This window comes from Coturnix japonica, chromosome 3, assembly GCF_001577835.2.
Source record: "Coturnix japonica isolate 7356 chromosome 3, Coturnix japonica 2.1, whole genome shotgun sequence".
Classification (NCBI taxonomy): domain Eukaryota; kingdom Metazoa; phylum Chordata; class Aves; order Galliformes; family Phasianidae; genus Coturnix; species Coturnix japonica.
Window position 1 is genome coordinate 28,335,259 of NC_029518.1, and position 18,905 is coordinate 28,354,163.

At 39.4% G+C, this 18,905-nt stretch overlaps 1 protein-coding gene across 8 annotated transcripts in view; it reads right to left on the reverse strand.

Moving 5' to 3' along the window:
- Nucleotides 1-18,905, reverse strand: part of BIRC6 (baculoviral IAP repeat containing 6) — a 151,134-nt gene that overhangs the window by 16,654 nt on the left and 115,575 nt on the right. For all 8 annotated transcript variants that reach the window (XM_015857677.2, XM_015857679.2, XM_015857673.2 and 5 more), the window contains one exon: nt 5,419-5,629. In XM_015857677.2, the coding sequence (XP_015713163.1) occupies nt 5,419-5,629 (211 nt within the window). The remainder of the gene's footprint in view (nt 1-5,418; nt 5,630-18,905) is intronic.

The following is an 18,905-nucleotide window of genomic DNA, read 5'->3' on the forward strand; positions in this document are numbered from 1 at the left end:
ATGGAGCCTGAGCAATAAATACTTGGAACAAGATTTAGTTGGGTTTGCAGAAACAGGACTTTCAGGGCAGTGCAAATATCACTCCCAGGACAAATTTGCAGCAATAGAAAAGATGACTTTTTTGGTCTCAAAAACTGCATCTTAAAATAGTCTTCAATGCATGATATTATTTTGTGTCCCAACAAAAAAAAGCCCACTTAGGTGAGCATTTTTCCCATTTGTGAGCATGCGTAATGTGGGCAAAACAAGTTCTTAGCTGCAAAAACATTGTCCTCCCTTCTTGGTACCATCTCCACTGCTGCTGCAGTGCCCAGACTCAGAGCTTCAGCTCTCCATGTTGTGTGTTGCACACACATCTCAGAAGGCCAAAGAGATCCCAGCTGGAGAGAGGGAGCTGCTAAGAATCATGGATCTTCTCCCAAAATACTGAGTGAGGAGATGAAATACTGGAATGGGAATGATAAATGCAGTCGGATCCTTCCATCTTTCCTACACTGCAGCAGCCTGCATGTACATTTATGCACACAGAAAAACTAACAGTGTTATCACAATCCTCAGCTGTGAGTTTTTCAGTATTTCAAAGAATCTGAAGGACCAATGATACTTGTGAATAATAACCTAAGGTAGAAAATATAATCATTTAACTATTTTGATGTACATCTCGCCTATTTTTAGAAACATTTAAAAGTCTCTGTTATGCTGTACATTTCTTTCCACCAAGATTCTGTGTACGAAGCAGAATGTATCAGTTAATTAATACAGGCCAAACCTTTGTTCAAACGTTACGATTTTCAGAGTCAAGGAAGAGCCAAGTATTTAATTAGGACTTAGAACTTGCCTTGCAGTTTTTCACCCACTGAAGGAAAAGTGGACAATATCACGTCAACTCATATTTAAAAGGATGACAGTAACTAATATATTTGCTACAGAAGACAGCAGTGTACATGCTAATAATTTAGGCCATTAATTTAGCTAGTGCCAAAAGATGACAGCCTTCTTTTCATGCTGTGATAAATGAATAATGAATGATACACTCCCAAGGCAACTTTAATTTTTAAAGCCAATACTTAGAGTCACTCACTCATGCCAGGTACTTAGAGGTAAGCGTGACAATATGGGACGATACATTTATCAAATTATTCACAAAATAAAAGCAGTGAACCATTCCGTACCGCAGAGATGATGCCCGGAACAGAATTCTGCTCTGTTTTATACTGATGAACACTTTGTTGTGATTAAATTGCCATGAGAATGGTACCACCCAGCCCTAATGCTCCCCCGCCTTCTGTAGGTTTGCACAGACACCAAATAGATGCACGTTCCTTCCAGTAACCCACAGATTTTTAAACCAATATCCTGAGATGTGGCAAAATAAGCAAGGGAACCTGCCTTTGCAAATAGAACTGAGAAAGCCTCGTAGCTTCCTCTGAGACGGATCCGCATAGTCATCCTTGGGGCTTCAAGCACTGCATTTACAGACCCTAAATTGAAGATTTCAAACCTACAGGGATTGCAGGGCTGCTCCCTGCCACAAAGCATGAACCCTGAACATGAGAGTTCCCCAGAAGGAAATGGTAGTGGTTTTGTCTTCTAAAAAACAATAATTAAAAAATTACACTCTAATTCTTGGGACTCGATTAGACAGGAAACTGTTGTTTGCGGAACGCGCTGTTTCGTTTAGAAGTTTGCAAAATATCAGTGAAGGTACTGAAAAGCTACAGCGGGAAAATGCCTCAGGCTCAGCTGATTACATCAAACACCTGCACACAAGAGCAAAACAAAGAGCTCTAACAACAACTTGACAGGCAGGGTCAGATACTTTCAGACCACCCTGGAACTGTGCTGCATTAACCCTCAGCAGCAGAATGACAAATGACAGAAGTGTGTAAGACCACTGACTTCAGATCTCCCTGAAGCAGTTATCGCTTGGGGGGCCAGGGTGACAAGGAAAGTAAAACCATTTCTAGTTACGAATTTCTAGATACAGGCTTGCTATATTCCAATGTTACACAAATTAGCCATCAGTTTATTCTGTCTACCTGAAGCATTTGCCACAGAGTCGACAAAGTAAATGGCTGTTCATACATGCCTGCCTTGCTGCACAGTTCTCTGCAGCAGAGGGTTCAGCCAGCAGAAGAACAAATGTCTCAAACTCACCCTAGGGACAAACCTCTCCACAAGCCCAACCACTCCAGTTAGAGATGGCTTTGCCTCCCTATCAGGCCAACAGTCATGAGAGCATCTGATTCCTAAACATCTCCATTATCTAGAAGATTCTTAACTTGTCAAATCAGTATTATGGCATTTGAAGGTAATGAAATTGAATGCTAACACTGGACCCCAAACCAAACTGATCCCCTTGAATTCTGGATGGAAGTCATGTTCCAATGTGGAAGTGACGTTTGGTAGACAAGCAAGTAGAACTGCTGTTCAGTTAAAGGAAAATGTTGTCTTTGAAAGCAGATCCCATAATTATGTTGTTCTTCTGGCATTTGACCTAAGAAGGGCAGCAGATTGTCCCATTTAAATAATTCATGCCAACGCTTGCTTATATTGCTGGCAAACCTTCAGCTGAAAGGCTGAGAATGAAAACCTTCCAGTCCAATGATTTCAGGCTGTCCAGGCTGTTGGTATTTTCATCCTTGTCTATATGCAGCTTTAAAGGCAAACAGTATTACGCTTACCCCAACGAGCAAAAGGCATATAGATACTACAACTGAACCAATTGCAATATTAATAATAATTCTGTGCTCGAAGAATTATTCTTTATTTTCAGATCCTAAGGTGACACTGAAAAACTATTAGTGCCACATTTTATTTTATCAAAGCAAATAAGAGTTTATGAGGGTAGTGGTCAAGTGCCATTCTCACAGAGCGTCTTTATAGACTTCAACTATAGGGAAGTAATATGAGAAGGCACAGGTTTCCATGCCCATTAAATCTGAGACTACCCAACAGATGCCCAGACTAAGAAGAAAGCATTTGTACTGGAAATGAATTACACAGAAGCCAAATACAATTTTCTTTCCTATTTTAAGAGGATTACGTACACTGTGAACTACCCACGTCTGCCACAAAAGCACAAGTGGGCAGTTCTTGGATAGGTATCGAATATAACGTAATATTACTCTCTTTCTCTTGTATTAAGTCAGCAAGAAAATCACTGTGGTTCTACATGCTTGAAAGGCAAGACTAGAATGCTAAGTTAAAAAGGATTAAAGAAACTGACAAGAAATTGATCCCATCAGCAACTGCTAGAAATTATTCTAAATAATGGGATTCCTTCTCAAAATTTCAAGTACTGATTGGCATGTGTTCTTAGTTTACAATGGGAGAAAAACATTTTATATACACCTTTTTCAGATATTGTGTTTATCTCATGATATTTCAGCATGCGCTTAGGGAGATCATTACAGCTTTTCAGACTAAGATGAATATTGTTTCTTAATGAGCCAACTTCACACTGGAAGCAATTCAAGAGAACCTAAGAAACCTCCTAACTGCTGGTAGCAGAAAACTATTAAAAGATTAAGATTGGAAATCTGAATTGCAGCATTTGCCTTTCAGTTCTCTCACTTCCCTCAGTCAGGGCATAAAAGATTGACTCAACCACCACAAAAAACTCACTCAAATCCTCAGCTCTGGAAACCAGGAAGGTTTCAGATATCCAGAAACAGATGAAAAGTTGGTTGTGAAATCTGTACCAACTCCAGCACCTGCCAGAGGCACAAGGGATTGGGCAGCATGCAGGGGCTCCTCGCTTCTGTGAGTGCCAGTCTGATGACTGTTCCCTTCAAGCACCAAATACATGCAGCACCAACGCAGCTGGTGAACTGATTCAAACCAAGTCTTCTCACACTTGTCTCTTGCCCTGTGAGCCACAGCAAAAGTGCAGCCTTTCATGTAAGTCAGCAGTTAGATCTCAGTGACAGCAGAATTTCAGAAGATAAGCCATAATTTTGCAGTGTGTGAGAATCAATGATCAAAATCATCTGATCACTCAGAATTGCTCTGAGAAGATGGCTTGGTCTTTGAAACAAAACAGCCAGAAACTGCAGAGAACCAGAAGAAGGACAAAACTAAGTTGTTTGGACTGTTAAAATTACACAAAATGGCATTATATGTATCCAAAACATGCAGTTCTTCTTTGTCAAAAGAGTAAATTTAGAAAGGGAAAAACAAACGGTTGTTACTGAACAGAACAGGAAAAGCACTACTGGTCTAAACCTTGCTGTTGCCCAAGATGTGTGGCCCAACCAGCCTGGGACTTATAACAGGACAATAATACCAGGTCTGACAAAGCAAAACTGCCATGTAACTATGGACTAAGCCAGAATCATCAAGGAAAAATGCAGCTACCAATTAGCCTGGGTTCACACATTCCACAGAAGAGAATCTGTGTTTATTACTGCCCTTTTAAAAAGGCAGTAATAAAGGGAGGTACCAGGAGACTGGTTTATGGTTACTGAAACAAGCTGTCATTTATGACTTGGCTGCATGACTTTCTTTAAGAAGTCCCCTGAACTCTGGACAGTGCGCAGAACAAGCCTGTATGGCTTTAGACTGCCAGCCTTACACAGCCAGATAGCATCACCACAGAGAAGAGAGATTTGGACACTTCCATTTGTTCACTAATGGCTCTGTCAGACAGCAGGAATGTTTGACGAGACCTGTCAAGTGTGGAGTTTCTTGGAAAAGGGTAGAAGACCTTGAAACCTGGCACAGACAGTTCCAGGGCACTCATTTGTAATCTCAAATCATCTTCAGCACACCAGCTCACCTCTAAAGCTCACAGTAATGGAAAGATTAACTGTTGTAGAATCGTTGTGCGCAGCAGCATTCTTTACATACATAGTGCCAACAGATAACGATAGTCAAAAACCTTCAGCTATCTTAGACTTGCAGTATACAGTAGGATTCTCACCACAAATAACAACTAAGCCTTTTGCCTTCTTAATCTTATACTTCCTGACAGAACCCAAGAAGTATTTTCTACTAAGCATTTAGCCTCTGACAGACAATCCACTGAGGAATCCTCGCTCAAAGGGCAAAGGGGCACAGCAGCGTATAGAAGAAACCTGGGATATTTCTGGTAAAAAATACCACCTGCTTTAGCCCTCCTCAATCCTGTCCTTTACACAATGGGCTTCCAAGGAGGTTCTTGCTTTCAGACTGAGAGCAGGAAATGTGAAGTCCTCACTGAAGACAGAAATCTGAAGCTCCTGGATTGTTAATCGGCACCCCTCTTTCTAACAGAAGAATGAAACCCACCAACTTATTTGTGTAATGGAAAAAAACATCTAGTAAGTAGCATAATAACATAGAATATATACATAGTAAACACAAATGTACATCAAGCAGGTGGTATGTTTTCAGTCCAGACAATGGCAAAACGGCTGGGACAATAAGAACATTTACCTCAGCCGGTTGGTGTAGGTATCTACACAGGTCTTCATTTTAGCCAACAAGGTCCCAACAGAAGCTTGTGACTCCAGCTGTTCTTCTTCCTCTTCACTATTTTCTCCAGACAGAGGAAGCAATAATGGCACCATTGACGTGCAAGATGCAATAGCACGGAGTAATTCCAACAGGGCTCGGTACAGAGGGACGTGTCGGGCCATATCCAAAACTAGGAGGAAAAACAATTTATATTTATTACTAAATTTACATAAAAATAATTATTAAAATGTTAATGATACTTAGTTATACAACATGGTATTTTGTAACAGCCATTTAAAATTTATGTTAAGTTTTAATTGGCTTGTCCAGAATTGGGAAGATACCTAGAAAACAAAGGTTAGCAAAGACACAAGAGGAAAAAAGAAAAAGTGCTAATGAGGCACACAGTAGGATTACCACAGAAACAATTCTTTTCTGGCAGCTTATTACACAAACCTGGGTCATGGTGTATGCTGGCAGAGATGGCAAACAAACATCTATAGGGGAGAAATTCTAACCTTTTAATCCAAGACAAAGTAAAGAGCTATACAGTGCAGCACTGCAGCACCTGGTATTCTAACAGCACAAGCACTGATGAAGAAAGACTGAAATATCATCCATTTTTATCTATAGTTACCTTCTTCTTCGGGAAAATTTGTCTGCATTGCTGCAGGAATATTTATAGCCATGAAATAAATGAATTTATCTGCTCAGAGGTTTAGCTTTTCTCCCTTCCATGTAGAAAACATCATCTTAAAAACCAATTATGCATTCTTCAGAGCACGGACTATTTCAAAAAGATGCATGTTTTATCTGCACACTGGTGAACTACAAACCAGTAGGGATGAATATGTACTAGGCAGGCAATGTTCATTGTCCTTGTGTTGCTCAGAATGATAGAAGTAACTGAGGCAGTACATAGGTATCAGCTCTTCTAAGTAGGAAAGACATGCAGAGATGCTCATGATTCTAATGGATTCTCTAGCACCACATTGTTTATTTTTCTTTTCCACTTGCCTGGACAAATGTGCAATGGATGTCATTTCAACTGACTTTATATCATTAATAGAAGTCCTGAAAATGTAGCAATACGCAGATACTTTAACACAGCTGCTTCCTCTGTCCCCAGGACATACTATTTTTAACCTAACTGCAGAAAAAAAGCCACTGCTCCAGTTCGAAGTGTTTACAAATGACTGAGTTTGATAAAATACATTCCTGCTTTTTCCAACACACACACACACAAATTAACTGACAACTTGCATTAGCACAGAATGAAGCACAGAATAACTCTTTAATGTTTCATTTAGCACATCTCACCCTCCAAGCTAAAGCATATCACAAACTTTCACGTCCCATTACCAATCCCTCAGCACTAAATGCAGCATGATGGGTCAGGATAAATAGCCAACTACAATTCAACCAGCGAGTTTATCCAAGTTTTCAGCTGGATTTCTTTCTTCTTTGATCAAGATTTTGCTATTTGTATTTTGAAACTACTGAAACACCCCAATCACCGGACTGGGCAAAGATTTTCTTGGATGAAAAGAAGGAAGATTTACTGAAACAAAGCATTGATCTGTCAGGTCTGGTATCACAGCCCCGAATCAAACTCCAATGAATCTAAACACTGGCATTAAAAAAAAACAGCTTCTTACTTGCCATAATAGGTATTAAAAAGCAACGAGAACAGGTTTGAGGCGAAGAAGCCTATGTGAAGGGCTGGTGCAGCTGGGCTCCTGGAGAGAAAGTGTGAGGGGAAAAGAAAGAGATGAAATAAAACACCCTGCTCTACTCTTCCCCCTCCAAGTCCACCTTCAGCCTGCAGTGCTGAAACCATATAAACAACTGCGGTCTACTATGAGACAGCTGGGGGAAGGATAAACCCCAACCCCTTGATAACCACAGCAGTTTACTCCAGGAAAGCTTTGCTCTTTCTTTAATTTAACCAACAAATTTTCACAAGGCCAGAAAACAGTTTCAAATCCTTCAGTGCCTGCTTGTCCTCTCCCCCTTGGCTGGATGGAGTTACATCCAAATTCACCGTTGTGTGAGAAACTGAACTGACATTAACACAGAAATCTCTTCCAGGAAGAGGGGATAGATTATATGTTTTTATCAGATTCAACCAACTTACACTGCTTTGCAATTGCTCCCCGGTGAAGCAAATGAAAAGCATTTGTTTGGTTTCAATTGGAACATTCTACTGCTACAGAACAACTACCATTTTTTATTTTCATTTTTTCCTTTAATGTTTATCATTGTTTTTAACATACTGCCGTCTAGACTCTCCTATCTCAATTCTTTGTCATCACTGCGTCTTACACTACTTTTCTTCATCATACTTAAAGATTATGATCTGTGCAAGTACATTTGTCCAGAATACCACAAAAGAATTCCCTCTAATCCCCACTGTAAAACCAAACAAGGGAAAATGTTCTCTCAAGACTGGATATCTGTGCAAGTATAAAACTTGCTGTAAAGAACTCAAAATTGGCAAATTCCTGTCTCTTATATTTACTGGGCAGTTCTTGTACCCCTTGTTGCCCCTTTACTTTCAATGGAAAGAGGATGCCAAAGAGACGGCAGCATCAGTTTTCTGAAATAAGAGGACTCAAGCATTTTAACAATCTTGACATTACCTTATAATTAAATGTCCCAAATTGGATTACACTCTGATTTTATGTCTCTGTTCTTAGTCCATCAGGAGTACACAATGCTTCTCTATATAAAGGATCCACCTGGCCCAGCCCTGCTGCTGTGTCCATCCTCTGCTGTGTGGGCCAGCAGCACACGCTCACGTGTCCATAGAATCTCCCAGGACCAATGCAGAGCACAGCAGAACCTCGACGGTCAGTAAATAAAAGCATCAATGAAGAACAAGTGTTACAGATAAGCCACTGTGCTGAAGCATGCTGCGCCTTGGGTACATGTGGAACTCTTTTTCTGTCTTTCCGAATTAAGCAATGCAAGCCTACAGTAACATTTTATTGACATTAAATACAGAGCCTTGTGCTGGATCCTCTTTTCTACACATCAGAAAATAAAAAATAAGTAGTTTTGCTTATAAAGACGCTATAATTTGAACAGTATTAGTACATCTTAAATATATCACAATTACTTTATATGGGTGCTTCAGTTGTACAAGGCGGCACAAACAGCATTTAAGTCACACGGGCAAATACATGAGCACACCAAACTGCAAATACACTGCATGCCTAAGAAAATGGAAACAGGAGATGGAAATTCTTGGCTTTATAATAAATGACAGATGGATACACTATACAGGATTCCCTGCTATTCCAGCCCCAATAATATTACTCAGTAATTACAAATACCTGTTAGCCTCCTGCTACAGCATTTGCAATTTTGAAAGGCAAAGAAGGCTAAAAATAGGTCAAAAATGTCAATTCATAAAACCAGGCTTCCCTCGTACCTCAACAGTGAGCAGTTCTGACCAGGGGCTGGTGGAGGGGAGAAGAAACTGAAGTCGTTTTATGAAGTCTCCACTGTCAGAAGACACTAAGCATCTGTCTTTGGAAAATGCCCATCTTTCCCAAATACCCAAAGGTCATGAGATAGGAAGGCACCTAATACATCACTGAAGAGTACGAAACACAATCCAGTTACTCCTGGAAAATAACTGATTTAAGTGCAAAAACTGTGTGTGATTTTAAGAGATTTGGATTGGTTTCCCCATATATTTATACATCACTGATACTTCTTAAGAGGACCTAAGTCTATCCATATGCAATTACAACCTCAATATATGAAAAAGCACATGAGGGCAAGAAGGGCAAGAACCTTCATAGGATAGAAGTATTGCCTTAAATTATGTAAGTATCTGTAACAAGATAATGCCCTGGTGAGTCTAATGCATTTGCTTTCTTTTAATATTATACAGCATTCAAACAAAGAATAGCCAGGCCTAATGGTCCATTAAATAGATAATACTGAGCAGCAATAAATTTTTCTGCAATTCATTTAACAACCTCAGTACAACTTAACTGGGTATGAGTAAGATTATAAAGCTTATTTCCATTGTAATGGACGTTTAAAACATAACACAAAGAATAAACATATTTATTTTACAGTAAAAGATATTATTAGTATTACTATGCACTACATTAAAAACGTTCACACTTTACAGTAGATTGAAGAAATAGAAAAGAATAATTTTTAAGAAAATGATGACAAGTTGTGCTTTATCAGGATGTAATGTGAAGGCATTCCCACTGCCATTCTTACTATGACTAAAACAGGAATTTCTACCCCAAAGCGCTTGTAAATGTAATGTAAAATGAGGCGAAACAGACACCTGAGGAACAACCGCCACCTAACAAAACCCACTCCAAACCAGCTTTAAGTGCATCCCATTGCCAGATGTATACACTCCGAGCTTCTATAGTACAAGGAAAGTATATCCTGTACATCATTTGACACTTACTACAATTGCATCATTTCAGGACCTTTTCTTGCATTTAAGCCATTTTAGAGGCCCACAAAAGCGTGACTTTCTCAGACTATTTTATTGTACGTGCAATTTCTTTACATCTTTAAGCCCCACACACAACCTTCTTGTTGCCCCTGCTGAAGGACACAAAGCTGTGCTGGCAGTGATAGCACCAGGCACTCTTTCCAAGTTATGGCCACTTCCCGTAGTTCCCACTGCAGCCACGAGATGTACAGCCACGTTTAGGAGGAAATAACAGAAAAGGGCATTCTGTACAGAAAGCACAGACTAGAAACAGGAAATAGGAAGGTAAACCTAAAATCCCTGCAAATAGTACAGGTTGCATTTTATAGACCAAGAGAGGGGAAAAAACAGATAAAACTTGATCAAAATGACTTTTATAATCCAAGATAAATAAATTTGAATTCTGATTTTACAGTAACATTCTCATCTCCCATGCCAAGAGCTTTGCTTCTTGCATGGGGCAGTTTCCAGACACCCATGAGCTTTCTCTGTGTCTCATCTCCTCATTTAATTTGGATCTACTTTTCTCCTATTGGACTTCACATCTTCCTAGAAAGACAGAAAGTACTTTTTTCTTTCCCTTTTTGTCCAGAAATACAAACTCTGCCTCTAATTCAAGTAATGTGAAAGAAAGGTACCAGTACAAAGAACAACTCAATGTTATAAGTCTTCTATTTACATCAGGCATAAAGGCTCAAGGTTTACTGTAATGCATCCAACAACCCCCAGAAAAAACAATCGTACAAAGCCCCCAGTAACCAACAGAGCCAAACAACCCAACCACAGGAGAACGATTTTGCACTCCACGGAACAGATTTTGTATAAAACAGCAACAAAGTTAAAAGAAATTGGTCTCCTCAATTTAAAAAGACAGAAGTAAACAAGGTTCTCATTGCCCTTTCTCTTATTAAAAACCTTAAAGCACAATGTGAAGATCATACCTGCAGTACAACACACATCTGCCACTGATTTATTTTTTTTAACCTTCACATCACTTAGAGGTTCTCTCAACTTCGTACCATTTCTAAAATAAGCCTCATAATTTCTGAGGGTGCTCTTAGTAGGTTACTCACAGACCTAAAACGCACGGCTGTGATTCAGTTCTTCAGGATCTTATTCTCCCATTAAAGATTTTCAGCAGGGAAAAAAAAAAAAAAAAAAAAAGCCACTCCCCAAAAAAGCCACACAAAAAACCACTGATTTTGTATTTTCATTTCAAACCTTCTCACAGCCTTGCAGCCACAGACACTGCCAGACATCCATGTCAGACACGGTGCTTCTAGGAGGGCCCCGCTTCCTTTTCCTATACATTTTACGAGTGCAGGCCCTCCTCGGCCCCCTTTATTGCATCTTTTCAAACATACGATCTATGAATGCAGCCCACGCTGCAGGCGATAGTGTCAGTTCCAAATACGACATGCTCTGCTGCCTCTTGATTTTCTGTTTCACAATCAACCCAGGGCAAGCCTCTTTTATAATAGGCCTAATTAGCACCCTATGTTCTGTTACATTTTGACAGAAAAAAAAGATTGCCTACAGTGTATTTCAAAATCAGATATCTTAAAGAAAACATTAACCTTAGGGCAAAAATAAAAGCTTTCTAAACATCGTCATCTTGTAATCATCTACTCTGACTTTTTCTTTGCTTTTCCATATATAAGAATGGCACAAATATTTTCATGGCACCATTTTTGACCATTGGAAAAACTAAATAAAAAGGCATGAGAAGAGATGAGTCCCTTTGCAGCAGTAGGAGGGGGGGAAGCCTCATGCTGGCAGCCTGCTTCCAGTTCAGGAGGTACAAATCCTGTGCCAGAGCAGAGTGAAACAACACAGGAATGGTGGGTCTCCTAACATGTGCAGTGTCAGGCACCAAGTTCATTATGATGATGATGATTATTCAGATTCAGCTTTCTTCAAAGCACCTTGTTCCTGTGGTGTCAGCACTGAGCTCAGTAGCAATAAATAAATAAATAAGTACATAAATAAAATAGACCAAATATGAGCAAATTGAAAGAAATTAGAAATTACTTATTGCAATGGTGTTCTAACAGTAGTATGACTATCAGTGGTAAAGGAAACGTGAATAGGACTGATCTGTACATTAAAAGCACTTGGCATGCCATGAGAAGACTGCAAATTGGAAAAGAACATCAGGATGTGTTACATACACAACGCTTCACAGTTAGGCTTTGGAAGAGATTAGCAATAAACGCTGGGGCAAAAATATTATTATGGGTTCAGAAGGAATTGGGTAAATTCATGTAAGAATGGGGCACCAAGGACTCATAAATGGGGTGACACAAGCTCACACAACAGCATTAGCAGCACAGCAGTTACAGGTCAGCTCTACCGCTAAGCTTTCCCACAGGCAACAGTTACTGCCCACTACTGATGATAAAAATAAGGGGCTGACAAGTACGGTGTGTCCCAGTACTGCTGTGCTCACATGCCTGCTCTGGGAAATTGGGCAAAACCAGCAGGTTAACTGCTGCAGGAAAGGGAAATTGTGCATTTCAACTCCAAGAAGCAAGATGCATTGTTCAAGCTAGTTGGTAGGAATGCTGCTCAGAGGGCAGCCCACTGCTCTTAAGTAGCTCTGCTTCATTTATTTTTAAAGCATACTTGATTTTGGTGAAGATAGGTATTTTCAGCAAGGTTTTATTTACAAATGAAATTCAATAACATTACTCACTTAAAAAACTTGCTAAGAAAAAATTTTGCTATGAAAATCTCCCCTCCCAAAAGTCAATGCATTTCCCCCAGTATCAATTCTTTCAAACAATAAAATACGCAGAAAAGCATGTAAATGATGAAGCTGTAATCAAATGTTTGCATCCAAACCTTGAAAACAAGTGTATGGAAGCATCAGGGTAAAGTTACAGAATCAACATAAAATGATGCAAATCCAGATAAAGCAAGGAAATACAGGGAAGACAGAAGAAAAGTTTTATATAAAAGACATTCAGAGAACGCATGAGAATTAAGTTTTTATACCTGGATGAAAAAAGTTTCATTATTAACATGAAGACTGCTCCAAAAGTAATGCCTTCTATGTTACTACACTGGCCCATGACGTCAGAGGCTGCTGGTGGTGTGGCTGTAGAGGCTGAACCTTCCCACCAACGTTCAGTTTAATTCTGTTGCCATGTGGCAGATGGCAGCAGAGGGGCAGTCAGACAAAGAAGTGCGTATAAAGTACAGGTGTGTCACCGAACTTCTCCACGTGGAAAAAATGGTGCCTGCTGACATTCATCAACACTTGCTGAAAGTTTACGGAGACCAAACAGTGGATGTGAGTGCAGTGAGGTGGTGGGTCGTGTTTCAACAGTGACAGCGACATGAAAGACATGCTGTGTTCCGCCATGCACAGTTGTCACACTGTTAAATGAAGAGTGTCTCAGTCAGCTCAGCCACACAAACTGGTGTACTATGACCTGGGAACTGCACACAGAACTGAATATTGGCTTCAGTGCATTGGAAATGACAGTGTTGATGTTGGAATATGGTGAAGTTTGCATTAGGTGGGTCCCACAAATATTCAGATAGGAACAGAAAGCACATCATAACCAAGTCTGTCAAGACCTACTGATAATGCTGAACGTGACAAGGGTCTTGGATCCTATCATTTCATTACCAGTGATGAGACACGATGTCACCACAACAAACTGTAGTCAAAACAGCAGTCCATGGAGTGGCAACATGCAAACTCCCCATCAAGGAAGTTCAAGACACAGCCCTCAGCAGGTAAAGCGATGTGCATTTGATTCACGAAATCAATCTAATATAAGTTGTAAGCTAATTGTGTCAAATTAACCATCTTCTTAATTAAGAAAGTAAGAAAAATATTATCCTCAAGAGAAATTCCATGCCTTAAATGGCCTGTGGACAAAAATGCTGTTGAAAAATAAAATCAAATAAAACGAGGTGCAAGCTTGCCTTTTGCTCCATGTTAAGTGTGCGTACACCTGGATATGACCAAATTCATAGATTTACACAGCAACTCTATTTGTTGGCCCATTCATTTGTTGCACACTCACACTGGCATGCTCCAAGTCTATTATTAGAATACAAAATACATATTTACCCCTTTTGACTTCCTAAATCATAAAGTATAATTGAAGCTAATTCTCAAGCACAGGCACTCCACAGAGAGTAAAGGAAAGGTATCACTACTCTACGAACACAAAGCAGGATTTTAAAGGAAGTTAATCTGGCTTTCATCATCTCAGTACTAGGAGAGGGAACAATGATTTCACTATTTTTGGCAGGAGGAGTGGGCAAGCAGCCACCTTGAAATGGTCCTCGGCAAGTCATGTTACCCCTTCCAGCCCATAAAACAGTCACTAGTATTTTAAGGCAAGATGGGAATTGAAAATAAGATGGAAATCTGCCATTTCATAGCACATGCTGCAGAAATCAACGTGGAAATTCAAAATTAGATAATGAAGGATTACTTTTAAAAACAAAACAAAAAAAAACCACATTACTTCAGAAGATGGAAGAAGGCCAGGACTCAGGCCTTCACTTCTAACAACCACACTATCAGCAAAGGATACTCACGTAACTACTTGAGTGAATGGACATGCTTTCACTGTGCTTCAGAGCAAACTTTCCATTTATGAGCATACCTACAAGATCATGCCCTCAAGTGACAGAAAGAAGACTATTTTACAAATCTCATTCTGCATTAAATACCCAACTATTTTGCATGGTCAACAAGATGGAATCCTGGTACGTATACACGACAGAACATTTACCACTGGTATATTTTCTGTGGGATAGCTGATTAAACATCAACATGGGGTTTTGGTATAGAGGTGAAGTGTGGGCTGTGGAGAAATTGAAGCCTAGTAGCCCTCCTGAGTCTACGTTATATGAAAGGCAATCTCCTGCACTCAACACACACTGAGTGCCCTAGAATGCAAGCAGCTATGTGGTAAATTTACCAACCAACATGCCTGAGCATCACATATGATGGGAAGAATAATCTCCACACCAGAGACATGCAGAACAGGAGATTTTACAACATCCATGCGATGCCAAGCAAGTTCCTGTTCCACTTCTTAAAATCTGTGATCTGCATAAGTATACGGGAAATGCCAGATATAGCCTTTTATTTTCAAAAGAGGAGAGGAAACAAGAACACATGCACAGAATGACAGATGAGATAGTGAGACTGTTACTGCCCAGAATAATCAGGACCTATCACTCCATCTAACACATGAGAGCTCCAAGTGATGAAAATTAAAGGGAGTGCTCAATGTTCCACTAAGCCTCTCTTCAAATTCATTCTGCGCTTCACGACTCCTAACTGTTATAAAGTCTGCCCCAGAAGCACAGTGAGCTCCTCCTAAGGAAAGCTTAAGGAAATTATCTAAAACTGACCGTAGTAATCCGCTCTGTATGTGTTTCTTCTTTGCATGAGAAACTCTTAGCACCTTATTCAATTATGCTACATGCCTACGTCACTAACAGAGGAAAAAGAAAAAAGAAACACATTTAAAATGCAATATTTACTGTTCTAAATTTTTAGGAGTCTCTTTTGTGTATCAATAAAATGCTCATGCTTTGCAGTTACAGTATCACTGGCAATAAGGAGCAGAATGGAATAAGAACAAAACTGGAGGGAATCAACTTATCTACAGTGTAACAGAGAAGTACAGGACGTGCAGTGCAATGTCCTATTATCCTACAGTATCATATTCTCTTTTCAAAAAGCACTGATGCTGTTGGTGATTAATCTGTGAACGCGTTTGGAGCATGCGGTAGATCGCAGAGGAATCTATTTGAGATACCCACCAACTATCCAACTACATTTATTAAATCCACATGAAACCATTTGAGATGTACAATCTGACTAGAGGAAAATAAGAGAAAATGGGAGTTCTTATAATATTTACCATGGAAATTTTCAAAGATGCAATGTAGTACCTCAAATTTTAAAGGGCCCGTCCAGTGTCTTTACCAATTACACTGCGAGGGAAAGCTAACTTAGTAGTTAGAGGCTCCCAGTTTGATCCTGTTCACAGAGAAGTACGTACCAATTTTGGTTTCCTATTAATGAAAAGGGAAAAACAAACAAACAAAGAAACAAACTCCTGGATGAAATACTCCTGGATCTTAGCAGTGATGCAACACTGACCAGGAAAGCTTATGGTTTGGCTCCCTTTTCATTAAACAAGGCAGAAGCTTTTCCGCCATACCCCTTGAACACTTATGGCCAAAACCAAATCATACTGAAGACAACCGCCCTTCCTACCTTTTCTTCTGAAGTAAACAATTAGAATCAAAACCACAGAAACTAACTTCAGTAACAGAATGAATACCAGCTGCATCTCATATATGATGTTAGCTTCTAGAAATCCTTGTATATCATGGAAGCTTATTAAAAAAGATATCTCATCTTTGGAAGGCAAAAGGCAAACTCTGCAGTTTAGTTTCCTTTTACATAAAACATACTGCACAGCACAGAGCAAGGCATCAAAGTCTGCCAGAAAAACACATTTCATGTCAGTACTGCAAAACTGATGTTCAAGTAGATCCAAAGGTGTACCACAAAACTACAGGTTCTTGGCAGACTGATACAGATAGAAAAGCAGCCTATTGCTCCTGCTTCAAAACAATCAGACTATCCCATAACCACACAGGTCCAGAACTTCATATCGGTCTCCAGATAAGAAAACAACCCAGTTTCCTTATGCTTTCAAGACTGCCCTGTAAAGAACATTTGTGGGCGGCACAGTCATAATTTTGGAAAAATATCTGTAACTTAAATCTCATAAAAACAAATAGACAGAAAAATTCCACTCTTTATTCCAGAAATCTGCCTTTCTGAAAAGTACTCCACAGAAATTTAGCATCACACAGGTGAGCATAAGGCTTAAAGAAGAACGAAGTATGATGTAAGAAGCCTCACTTAAATCCAGCCCTAACCCTTCTATCTCTCACCTGATGCTTTTTCAGGTACTTTGCCTAAAAAAATTCTCTTCCTTATAGAAAATCTAACATGTGCTTCAATTTACTGCAATCAAGTCAGTGGATCTGGAGACTGCAAGTTAAAGCATGCTCTGTATATGCAACTGCAACAGTCATCACCAACTGTGTAAATTAGTGAAGAGCTCTCTAGTTAATGGTCTGATGCTCAAAAGCAATCTAAAACAACGCAGAGTACAGAAACAGATAAAGACTGAAGGAGAAGTTAAAATCTCTCAATGATTTTTACAAAATAATAATTTGTTGGAGAAAAACAATCCATTAGCATTTTGGAGATAGAAAGCTATAGTCTTCAAAGGCTGAAACGTCTTATCCAACAGGTAATCCAGTATCTAGTTACAAAAGAAAGGCAGGTTGCCTCGTCTTTAATTCTTAAATACCTCAGTAGGGTAATGTTTCAATGTGTAATTCATAACAACTCCCTGTAAATTAAAATAACATTCTGTAACAGAGTCAAGTTAGATGTACAAGTTTACAATTAGCTCTTTCATAAATCTTCATTACTATTAACCACACATGTGGATAATCAGTTTTAATATATTTTTTAAAAAATCTGTTAAGTTGTTATACTACAAAAACATCACTAGGAAATAATTCAATGCCTTAAGTGCTTTAGAAATATTATATTCTTTTTGCAATAGAAAATAAAAGACTTTACTAGGAGAATGTCATGGTCTTGCTCCAAAACCAATTCAAAGTAAAGATAAGAAATGAGAAGAAAGTCATAGCAAAAGGTAGTAGGATGACAGTGCCTTCCATATATTTAAATAAAAGCAGTCATCTGGACTCACTCACACGCACAGGATTTGTTCTTTCTCACCAGGGAAGATGCTTTAAAGTCTTTGAAGTAAAAGGGATTTGTTCCAGTTCTGATGTTCACTGGGAGCCACTTTCCCAGACTAGGATCAGTTCTCACTACTTTGCCTCTCCAGGCTTGCCCAGGAGAAGCATCCAAAATTCACTTAACAGATAACTCTATCATGATAAAACTTATGAACATGATAGCTCAGAAATTTGATTACTTGAAATCCTCCATCCTCCAGAAGTGTGTAGCCTACATTCAAACCAACTTGAAAGAATTAGTCCCAGATACCTTTGGAAGAAAACCTCTTGAGCTGTAAAGGATAGCAATGAATCATCGCTGAAGCATTTTAAAAAGTACCAATCACTTTTCAGAGGTACAACACTCACACAACAGATTCTCCTTGATAGCACAGCAAAGTAAAAATGAAGATGCCTGACGTCCTACGTGAGACTGAAGACTAAAACAATAGTCTTTTTTCCGTCATTCCATTCCACCACATCCAGTAAGTGACTACAGTTGGAGTCAGCGAGATTCAGTCACCAGCTCCTGAGTAACTTCCATTCATCAAGAGAGATTAAAATAGTTCCCTCCAAGTCACTATGGGACACATCACTCAACATCCTCCAAAGTCATGTTGAGCTCAGCTGTCAAGCTTGCCAGTTTTCTTGATAAAATACCAGTATGCATTCCAACCATATACACAGACAAAAAAGCAGTGGTTGATCCCGACTGGTGCTAATGGATCCTGGCAACAAAAAGAGTGTGGTAGAAGAACGGATGTTACTCTTTCTGCCAAACTACTTCGGGTGGCACTGATAAAGCTTAAGCTGCTTTCTTAATATAGAACTACTATAGAGCGCGAGAGACTGGAACAAGTAAATCTCTGGTGAGTGAAGACTGACAGATGGTAAAAGCCAGAACCTCTAGCTCTGAGAGAATTCTGTACGACTGAAGTTCCATAATCAGAAGGAAAATTCTTACAAGACACAGATACGTAGCTGAAGTGTCAACATCATCTGAACAAGGCTGAGGTGTTACACATCAAGAGCTATGAATGATAACAAATCTAAAAGTAACTTGAGCTTATTTTCCCCACAACAGACAGGAAAATAAAGACTTTGAAATCTGTTTTAAACTAACCAGTGTGGACTCAGAGGCATCACACGTCATCACAGACATCACCTATGT